Genomic DNA, 11,548 nt, shown 5'->3' with positions numbered 1-11,548 from the left:
TCACTTTCCCGAGAAAAATGCCGAAGAAAAGGCGGGTTCCGGAGGTACTATGGCGACTATTCCGCCACCGCGCGCGGACGCTGGCTTCCACAATCGTGTCGCTCGTTCCTCCTCCTCCGCCGTCCTCGTGCTCGTGCTCGTGCTCGCGCACAGGTTCACAGTGCCTCAGCTGTAGTGGCTCCGAAGCGATGTCGTTTTTGCTGAGAAACGGGGATCCTCAAGAGTACGTGAAGCTGTTGAACAAGTGCTTCGTTGTTGTCTCTGAAAACGCTCCTCCTCTCTCTCCTTTCCAATCTCCTTCTCGCTGGCCCCAATCTCAGGTACATTTATTTGTGTGTGTGTGTGTTTGAAGTTAAAAAACGAGAGCTTTTGGTCCCTAAAGTTTAAGAACTGAGCCTATTTGGTGCCTGAGTAGTTAAAATATCAAAAGCTCTAAGGGGGTGTTTGGCAATGATGTACTGGTGTATTTTGAAATGGGAAAAAAGTTTGTGAAAATACGTGTAATGTTGATCACTCATTTGATTAAACTAAGTCTTGAGAAGGGAATCACATTGCACATCTAATATGTAAACTACTGCTCATTATGTTTTCAGATTGTGCAAAGGACCATAGAAATCATGATGCATGAGCAATTCAACTCTATCAATGTAATTTGCAAGGCTTATGATAAGGCAAGCATTCGTTTGTTTATTTATTGTTGCAAACTTCATATACAATGTTCAATGCTGCTATCAACATTGTCAATATCGTCCATTTCATTCTGGAAATGGGGTTGGCAGTGTTTTGTTTTTTTGGGTATCCTCATTTATTTATTTTTTCTAGGAGTAGTTTGTTAACATTTCATGTTTGCCTTATTTCCTGTTTGAAAATATTCATCAATATGTAACAGATTAATCGTGCAAGTCCCATTGTAGAACTTCTATCTTCTTCAGCTTGGTGTCTTCTTTCACAAAGGGTATGGTTTGCTAACTTCTTCTCTGTTTGTTTCTTGAACTACATCACCAAAATTAAGGTCAAAATTGCATTTATGCAGGTTGGGGATGATGTCATGGTTTATCTTTTAAAGTATACATCAATATTTTTGCCAGTTTCTTCTAAGAAGCACCACCAAGTAACAGGTCCTCCTATAAGTGATTTATGCCTCGAGCAGTCAAAAAAGCGAACATTGGAGTCTCAGTATCAACATACTTCACTTGATAAATGTGGTAATGAGACTAATGAAGACTTTCTAAACACTTGTAGTTGTTCTGTCAACATTGTCAGTTGAATCAAAATCCCCTTTTGCGGTACCTAGGAAAAATAATGTTACATAAATATTTATTTTATTTTTTGTATGTATGTCTATATGTAAATGTGTCCAAATGTAGACACAGGCACACATATCAGCATTAGCTTATATATATATATATATATATATATGTATGTATGTATGTATGTAAATGTGCACACATGCAGACACAGTCACGCAAATCAGCATTAGGGCCATAAATTTGCAAAATTCATTGTTAATATTTTAGCCTTATGCGTAAAATTAAGTTCAATGAAATTTTCTATTCAGAACGAATGATTGGTGAATAAAAATTATTTTAGATTTAAATAATATATTAATGCAACCATTTTGACATTAAAACTTTAATACTATTAGATCACTATACACAGCCACATCAATTTTACAATTTGAATAAATTATAAATAGAATCTGATGGTACATATTGCCTTTCTTTTTAATATTTAACAACCTCTGTTTTTTGGGATAAAACATAATTGCCGTAGTCTCTTCCTGACTTTAGGCCGTTTCTTTCTTGGTCTTTTCTTACCTGACTTGTTCCCATCTATTCGTGGATGTTCTTTTTTAATAGATCTTTCCCTTTTCTTGTTGTCCTTAATTCCTTTTGCTTTGTGGCTATTGTGTTTGCATTAGATTGTTCAGTCATATATAACATATCATTTCTTAAAGATTAAGAGGAGTCCAGATGATGATTTAGTCCAAACTTTTCTCAGGATCCAAAAAGAAGAGGGCTTTAGTTGACAATGTTAACCCAGTGCTAGAGATACAGAAATGCAGTAATTTTTCTAGTGTTGATGATCCATCAACTTCATTAGATTATGTTGGCTCCAATGTTAGGAGTTCTTCAGGTCCAAGAACATTTAGTCGGCTTCATGGAAACAAGTGTTCTCAAGCGAGTTCATCGGAAGTAGCTATACCAATTTCTGGAACTGTCACCAATAATACTGAAGGGGATTTAAATGAGAAACTTCAAGAAAGCTCAAATCACACAGCTGCAAAGTTTGGAAAGCGTTCAAGGCCATTTAGTTGGCAGCGTTGCAGAAATAGAAGGCGTTTAAATTTTGAAGAAACCAGCCCTTTTGCAACAATTCATATGGATAAAGATGGTGAATCTGGGAGGCTCCAGCATGATGCAGATTCTAGCTTAAATAGTTCTGAAAAGGTGATTGATTTCCTATGAAAGATCCTTCAGTCAAGTTCAACGTTGGTTTGATATATTGGAGGGTTTCAATTTTTCCCAAAATAATGGGATGAAGGGTGAGTTTGTGGGTTCAAGACTCACTAAATGCGTGTGTAACTCACCAATAGAATAAAAAAGAAGAAGTTTTTTAGTACATGAAACCTAATTACTATTTGTTGCCTAACCTAGAAGGCTTTAAGATATATGCTGTGTGCCAGTGCCACCCTTAGCATAGATACAGTTTTATTTAATTTATCCCCACATAAATTGATAAGTAATTCGTACCTTTATTTCAACACATTATGGAATACTTTTAAACATCAAACTTTTGTTATTATTGTAATTAAAGATTATTGGAGCGTGAGTGACATAACATCTGGACTAATAGTGATGTGGTTTGCCTTCCTATTATCAGAATAAAGGGGTTAGATGCAGAAATAGTAATCTCCAAGTGAACAGAAGACATACAGCCAAACAATCTTAGCAGGTAGTTGTGGCTTTGTACTCATGGTGCCTGCTTGAGCATGAGAACAAGATGCAGTATGTCACAGCTTAGTAGCTTACTCTTCTGGTAGATGAGAATCTCCAAGAAAGTGAAAGAAGTTGGAAGTAAGACACCAATTAGGAGATATCATTACCCTAATTAATATTAACACATACATGGCTAGAACAGTGTTTGTTGGCATGGAGATTCTAAGATAGATAAGATTGTCAATTACAAAAGAACCCTGAATCTCAAAAGGGTTAGAAAGATTAATGTTTGGTTGATATATACCCATATCAAGAAGATTGAATGACTTAATGCCACCTCCTAGTGAACATTTGGATTCTCCCAATGCAATGAAAATGAAAAGACATTTCTCCCTGCTATTACAGTTTATTATTATTATTATTTAACTTTTAACCTTTTCCTTTTGAATATGATCTATTCTGCAGATGCCTCGTTTTTCAGTATCACAAGCTCCCAAGCCCCTGGTAGTTGCCAAAAGGGCACATATTAACAGGAAATTCATGTTTTATAACAGGGAATGTTCTTCATCAGTTTTTCCAGCAAAACGTATCCTGCCGTTTAATTTTAAACGTACATGTACTTAATTTGTCTCTTCGTTATAAAATTGCTTGTATTTCCAATTTTTTCACCCGATTTTATAGAATGAATGATCAGTGACAAACGGATAATATGTTATCTTTTTATGTTGTGCAATTATGCTTTCTTATTTTTGGAAAAGAAACACAGTTTGAGCTTAAATTTGTGATGTTAAGAGCTTCTGTCATGCCTTTTCTTCGGTGTAAAAGAACACGGTACCTTAATAATATTCAGATATACTAAATTCTCTGAAGCCCAATTTTTCTGGTGCAAATTTTCTTATTGGCGATATCTTTGGCTTAAATGCAACTCAGGAAATGCTGTGCAAATCAGCATGCCTGTAAGTGCAAATTCAAATCCTGTGATTGCAGAAACCTTTTTAATTGTACGATACCCTTACAGGGCTTTCCTGATTTGTCATGGCAAAATTATTGTTTTATTTTTATTTTTATGTGGCATGCATGTTGATTTCAGTTTGATTTCTAGAATCCAAATTTTTTCTTACTGTGGAATATTGATCCCATAGTTCTTATAATCTTTTACATAAGGAATCATGAAAAGCTCCTTTGCTGGATATAACAGGAAATTTATGCATGATGTAGTTCCAAACTTCAAGTTATGAAATAATGAAAACGAGTTCCTTAATCAGTATCAGGATTGCAATTTAAAAGCTCTTGAATGGATTAAGGTTAAAAGGGACACTGATGGCACAGTGAAGTCTCGTTGTGCTAAAATCTTACAGTCAATGTCAACTAATTCGCTCTTTTGAGTAGGGTCTGGAATCTATGATGATTACCATTACAATGAGTTTCTTTGGATGGAAGCCGTACTGTGTCTTAGAGCACAGATACATGAAAATTTTTTCTGAAGTATAAATGTGGGACATGTTTATGAGAATATTAGGGCAATAAATAATTGCAGTTATAGCCAATACATCAGGTTTTTAATTTAATTTGGATGGCACTGCTGTAACTGCTTGTTTTTGGTTCTGAAGGTACCGCTCACTCGTTAAGTTGCTTAAGAAGCTCATACGCAAGGCACAGCATTGCCAACGTCTGAGATTATTGGATAAGCATTGTGCTGTTCCAACATTGGATGCTACTGTAAAATCAGGCACTAACTTTGAGGTAAATAATGTGAAGGCATATTTAGGATTCACAATTTCACATTCTGAGGTTACACCTCGCTCAGTTTCATATGCGTTTTGAATGCATTGGTGCATAATATGCACACCTTGATAGTTGTGCAAATTGAAATTATGTACATGATTTTTTTTGTTTTTTTTTTTTGAGTGGTGGGTGGTTTTTATTTTTATTTTTATTTTTTTGTGGGGGGGTGGGAAGGGGGGATTTGTTAAATGGGAGAGCTCATTATAGAATTGCACTGTGTAATGTACATCCCTTAAGCTATCTCACTAATTTAAGCACTTCTTGCTTCCTCTAAGAAAAATATAATTCTTGTGAAATTGTTATTTTAGGGGAATGGATCAGAGAAAAATGTTCCTGAGAACTCTCATGGATCTAATACTTCATATTACGTGGATATTGAACCTCAGTTTGAAGCAAATAAGTCTTTTTGCTTGAGAAGTCAGGTAGAGTCATTTATATGGGCAGTTATTAGGAGTGTAGTTCCCACAGAATTGCTAGGTTCCTGTCATAACTGGAGAATGTTTAGGAGGAATATTGCCAGGTTTATTAAACTTCGAAGATTTGAGAAGTTCTCATTAAAGCAATGCATGCATAAATTAAAAGCATCAAGTTTCCCGTTTCTATCAACTGAACAATTTTCATGTTGCTTGAGTAATCAAGTGCTAAAATGTACAACGGGGGAGAGTATAGACATGCATAAGGGATCCAGAATATTGGACGACGCCACACATGTTTTCAGACATAAACTTCTGGAGAGCTGGATCTTTTGGCTCTTTTCATCTCTAGTGGTGCCACTGGTGCAAGCAAACTTCTATGTCACTGAAATTGAGCGTGGGAATCAAGATCTATATTATTATAGGAAATCAGTTTGGGAGAAGTTGATAAATAAGTCCGTCACCTGCTTGAAAGATCAGGGCTTTAATGACTTGGATGCTGCAACTGTTAGACATATTATAAAAAAAAGATTATTTGGTTTCTCGAAGCTAAGATTTCGTCCAAAAGAAGATGGAATGAGGATGCTATCAAATCTAAAAGCATCATCAAGAATGCCATCACAAAAATCCTCTTTGGAAGATAAATCTTGTGGAATGCATGGAAAAGGAAAATTTTGTTCCAAGAAAGTTGAATTTAATTATTTCAAGTCTGTAAATCTTGTTCTTCGTGATACACATGCTGTTTTAAAAGGTATACAGTTGGAAGAACCTGAGAAGCTGGGAGCATCAGTTTTTGATTACAATGATGTCTACAGAAAGTTATGTCCATTTCTAATTGGTCTGAAAAATAGGTTGGTAACTGTGCCTGGTGCGTTTGTTGTTGTTTCTGATGTACTGAAAGCATTTGATTCTATTGATCAGGATAAGCTTCTTAGTGTAATGAAAGATGTCATACAGAAAGATGAATATCTTCTTAAAAAGTGCCATCAAGTAGTCTGCACAGAGAAATCTTTGTGGGTTCATAAGAACCTTGTATTGATGGATCAAAAAATGAGCACTGCAAAAGTCACATCCTCTGTTCACTTTTGTTCACTGCATACTGTCTTTGTTAACCAGGTAGCTATTTCAAGTCACTCTTCAAGGAAAGTTGTTGATATTTATTCTTATAGATCTCTCCTATTTCCATTGAATATTCTAATGATTACTGCTTTTCTTTTTTATGAGCTTAGTCACTTAGTATCAGGTTTCACTACCTGTCTAACTACTACCTTCATGCATAATGCTTGTGTATGTCATATGTTACCTGCAAGATACAAATAGTCTATAGAATCCTGTAAGCACCATAAGCAATTTTTTGAGTTGGATCTTTATTTTTTATATCCTTTTTGTGTGACTGGTTTTGCAAATCAGTGGAAATGTTTACCTTTTTTTCTTGATCAATCATGGCTTTAGTTTGGGGTACTAGAAGTTTTGATGTTCAAATGAAGCTCTACTAAAAGAAAATAGATTTGGTACTCACAGAGATATCTTTATGCGGTTCCCAGCTGAGTGTGCTACCCATTGGGTAATTTTGGTAAGATTGGTGGGCGCTCATATGGTTTTAGGACCAAATGACAAGGGTATTCTAGTCATTTTTGTTATGGCCTGGGAACTGGTTAGTTGGTAGGGACTCTGTTTAGTAGTCTACTCAGATAAGTGTATTTAATTAGCCAATGAGCTCTAGCTCAAATGACATCTCTTTCTTTGTGACTGTAAGGTGTGGAGGGTGAGGTCGTGGGTTCAAGATCTATGGGGTGCATATGTTGCTTAGCAATAATTGAAAAAAGAAAAAAAGAGACTAAAGTATACTTTTGGCTCTTAAAGTTTGGGGATGTTTTCATCTTTGCCCTACATGTCTAATTCAGTTTTCATATTGGCCCTGCCATCCATTTCTTTAGTAATATGATTGTTAAGTGTCGTTTATTTTTAACTATTGCATCAAATACTAGCTCTTAAATGTTGTAGTATTCAGAAATTTTATTTTTTAGGCAGAAAAACATATTATGGATGGTCTCATTACCAATGGAAATGGACAACAGGGTCAATATGAAAACAAAATTAAACATGAAGGGTCAAAATGAAAATTTTGAAACATAAAGGGCCAAAATGAAAACAATCCCAAAAGTGTACTTTGGTCTTTAAAAAATGTATTTGGGTCATTGAGATTTAGTCTTAGATTCTCCTTGGTCCCTTACTGTGCTCATTCACCAAGCATATGCAGCCTATGTCAAGCTATTTATTGATGTACATTGCATGGGATGAAGAATAAAGTATTTTCTGCCTCATGTGGAGTATCTGTGTGGTGTAATAAGATATTTGGATGATCAATGCGTCAATGCTGTGATGAATAGGTTTGACTCTTTTCTCTTCCTTGTTACTCCCATCATCAAGTTTTCGTTCTAACTGACGTAGGATCACTAATTGGTATTCTTGATGAGATCTTGAATAGTTGACGGCTGTTTGGTATTAAAACAATGAAAAGAGCATGAAATAAAGAAAGATAAAATATTAGGCAATTTTGCTGGTTTTTTTTATTATTATTCTGTAGTACACTGCCTGTGTGCTTTGGTTTCCTGTATTGTTTTCTTTTTTCAATGAAGTTATATTTTTTGTATAAAAAAAAAGAAGATAAAATATTAGGCAATCACACTTAGGTAGGAGACATTTGAAGTAAAAAAACTCTTTTCTGAATTGTTTGTACTTGTAAATAAATAATTTCTCTTGAGGAAGCTAAGTTTTGTTTAATATTTTTTATTCTTACAGGATTGGAGCAGGCATGTGAAAAAAGAAGAGTTATTTTTCAATTTAAAGGAACATGTTAAGTACAACGTACTGCAATTGGATAAAAAGTTTTTCGTTCTAGGTGTAGGTATTCCTCAAGGAAGTATTGTGTCACCTCTGCTTTGCTCATTTTACTATGGACATCTGGAAAGAAATTTGATCATTCCATATCTTGAGAAAGCTAGTGAAGCTGCTGCTAAAGATATATCTAGAAGACCTATTTCTAATAATGTTTCTGCAGAGGAAAGTAGTGGGGATGGATATATACTTCTTAGATTTATTGATGACTTCCTTCTCGTTTCAACCTCAAAGAAGCTGGCTGCTAGCTTCGTTTCCAGGTTGCGAAGAGGATTTCATGCGTACAACTGCTACATGAATGATGAAAAATTTTCTATCAATTTTGATATTGGAGACTTATCAGGGATTCCATCAAGCAGGGTTTATGTGGGTGAAGATGGCATTTCATTTCTTCGATGGAGTGGATTGCTTATCAATTGTTTCACTCTAGAAGTTCAGGCAGACTACTCAAAGTTAATTTTCGTATATAATTTTACTTCTTGTCATTCTACTTGCTAGATGCATCTTATAATGTTCTGTTTTGGATTTTAGCTTCAGATGTCAAGATTAGGATCCAATTATTTGAACCTTTGAAATCATTCCATATCATTGGCATGCTACTCATTAAGCGTACATTTGATACTCTCGAAATTGTTACGTAGCATTCTTATTTGGTTTTATATCTCTTTCTTCCAAACAATTATGCTTGAGAGTTTCCTTTTGCTTGATTTCTTTTTATTTATCATTATTGGACCTAATTCTTATCAAATTTCCAGCCTCAAATTATCAATATCACATCCTTAGCAACTTCTTCAATATGTTGTGTGAGTTAAAATGTTTAAATTGCAAGCAGTAGTCAAGTAGTGTCCAGTCCTCTTTGAAGTACTTTTGTGATTTTTGTTTAAGAGGATTCATTTAAGATAAGTCTGTGGTTGGGATCTTAGAATGAAGCTAGGTCTAATTGTTTGCCTCACAGTTTTGGGCTCATTTTAAAAAAAAAAATATTGATATTTCATTGTCTTGTTATTGAAGCTCTACATGTCGCAGTTAGATTTGCTTTTTGGTTTATCTAATGTAAACTTTGAATCTCAGTTTTATGAAAGTTCAATTTCTTCCCCAAGTAACTTGTTCCCTATACTAAACAGGTATCTGAATAACCATTTAAGTTCGACTCTTACTGTCAGCTGGCAAGGTAAACCAGGTCACCATCTGAAGACAAAGCTATGTGGCTTTATGAGACCTAAATGCCATCCTATATTCTTCTGTTCAAATATTAATTCTGCAGATGTTGTCAGATTAAATATATATCAGGCTTTTCTGGTCTGTGCAATGAAATTTCATTGCTATGTTCGTGACTTATCGTACATATGCAAACTTCGCAAGGGATTCTATCTAAAAATGATTCAAAAATCTGTGAGGTATGGATGTAATCCTTGTTTATCTTACAGTGTATGTGGTTGTCAAACTTGGTTTATTGAGATACAGTTTTCCTGTGCTGATTTTAGTTGATATTTTAGCATTTGTGAAGCCCCATGTGCAATGGCCATGTAAAGTAATTGAATGGCTGTCTATGCTTTGATACATAATTTTTTAATTTAACAACTATAAAATTTAATTTTCAACATTTAATGATACTCCTTTTCTACTATTTTTTTCAGTTCATTGGTTTTGTTGATTGTCTTGTTAGGTATATGCACAAGCTCATAAAGAAAAGGATGCGTTCTGCATACTGCTATTCTGATATCCGGCCTATACTTCAGTTGGAGGAAGAAGAAGTTGGATGGCTTGGATTATATGCATATATCCAAGTACTGAAGAGAAAAGAATCACGGCATAAACAGTTGCTATCTTCATTAAGGTGTGAGTTGGCACATAAAATACATACGAGTGAGCCACTGCCTTCTCAACTAAAGTATGCAGTTGATGCCTCACATTCCTCCTTAATTTGGAAAATTAAGTATTAAATTCTTGAAGGTATGTGACTAGTATAAAGATGGAACTTTTTTCTTTTCATTTTTCACGTTAGCTGTCAACAACTTTGGGGACTGTATTCAAGCTTATTTGGTTATTCTTTTTCCTAATGCTTCGTAAAAAGTAGAAAGTCATGCTAGAGACTTACCAGAGAAAAGAAAAAGAATGTTACGTTTATTTGCATAGAATAAAGCTAGGATGCATAGACAGTCCAATGTAGTAGTCATAACCACATTTGTTGCAACAGACATAGAAATATAAGGGAAATATTTGTTTTTATTTTTTGGAAAATTCTGCTTATAAATCTGTTCAACGATAATTTGCATTCACCCAACAATTTGTTATTGAATATTTTTTAAGTTATTTACTTATTTATGACATATTGTCGACTAAGTACCATATGTTAAATTGTCAATAACGTACTGATCTAAAATTTTTAAATTCTTCTAATCACTTAATCCCATCTTCAATCTGAATAGAATCAATAGATGCATATATGGGTCCGTTTGGATAGAACTTATTGCTGAAAACTGAAAACTGAAAACACTGTAGCAAAATAATTTTTAAAGGGGTAAAAGACACTGTTCATTCCAAAAGTTACTGTTCATTGGCATAAAATCACTGTTCATGGCCAATGAACAGTAACAAACACGCGTTGAAAAAAAAAAAAAAAAAAAAAACGTGGACGCAGCTAAAACGCTGGATCCAAACGTATTCTATATCTTGGTAAAGTCTGAAACATGTTTCTGTTTTTGAAGACTCATTGTTTTCTGTTATACCTTCTTTTCACATAAAGATGGACTCCACATGATGATCCTCCACTTAGAACTCATTTATGTGAGAGGAGGAGGCATACAAATGGAACTTCAATTCTTTCTTACCCAAAAAAGGAACAAGAAAAAAGAGATCCAATGTATATTTTCCTATTATAGGAAATGTAGGAATGTCTTTGCATCTTTTTTTTTTTCAAAAGTAAACTCTTTGCATCTTCATTGAGTACCTAGTGTTATTTTGGATTGCAGGTCTCTCCTAACTAGAACATGGCAAGTGAATGTAAGACGCATCTGGCGAGAAGCAAATTTTTGTGCAGACAGATTGGCAAAACAAGGAGCTTCTCAAAGGGATAGAGAGATCTTTTATGATACCTGCCCTACATATTTGCTAACCTGTCTTTTTTTGGACTTGATGGGATTCGACACAGCCCGTATTTTGCTAATGAAGATGCTGTTTTGTAATTTAGCTGTGTTTTGTGGTCTGTAATATACTAGTCTGTATATGGTAGTAGTATGGTTGTAAGGCTGTCATCCCTTTCTGCTGTTTGTGATGGTTTGCTCTGTATATAAGTGATGGTTTTATCTATATTTCCCTTTTGTGCCAAAAAAAAAAAAAAAACCAAGTTAGGGGGAAAAAGAAGAAGAATAAATGGAAATTGGCATCTCCACATGTTATCCATATACATTATTTATTTTTACCTTGCTTTAGGAAAAATTATAAATTATTTGACATGGTTGTGAAGTGGGACTCTTTTTTTCTTTTTGGTAAACGTCTTTTGGGGATTCATTC

General features: G+C 34.6%; 1 protein-coding gene across 2 annotated transcripts; it reads left to right on the top strand.

The window, feature by feature from the left end:
- LOC142644746 (telomerase reverse transcriptase-like) lies at positions 1–11,548 on the top strand. 2 transcript variants are annotated; one of them, XM_075819319.1, is made up of 13 exons: positions 1–320; positions 594–671; positions 890–955; positions 1,034–1,205; positions 2,002–2,450; positions 3,405–3,525; positions 3,790–3,895; positions 4,550–4,682; positions 5,033–6,253; positions 7,940–8,487; positions 9,160–9,432; positions 9,702–9,988; positions 11,008–11,548. In XM_075819319.1, exons 1-12 carry the CDS (start codon positions 18–20, stop codon positions 9,976–9,978), a joined length of 3,747 nt encoding a protein of 1,248 aa, XP_075675434.1. In that variant the 5' UTR covers positions 1–17; the 3' UTR covers positions 9,979–9,988; positions 11,008–11,548. The 2 variants fall into 2 exon arrangements, with proteins under 2 accessions (XP_075675434.1, XP_075675435.1); XM_075819320.1 differs by lacking the exon at positions 5,033–6,253.

This window comes from Castanea sativa, chromosome 7 (genome assembly GCF_040712315.1).
Source record: "Castanea sativa cultivar Marrone di Chiusa Pesio chromosome 7, ASM4071231v1".
NCBI classification, from domain to species: Eukaryota; Viridiplantae; Streptophyta; class Magnoliopsida; order Fagales; family Fagaceae; genus Castanea; species Castanea sativa.
Note: the sequence above shows the minus strand (reverse complement) of the source record. Positions and strands in the feature narration are given on the sequence as shown.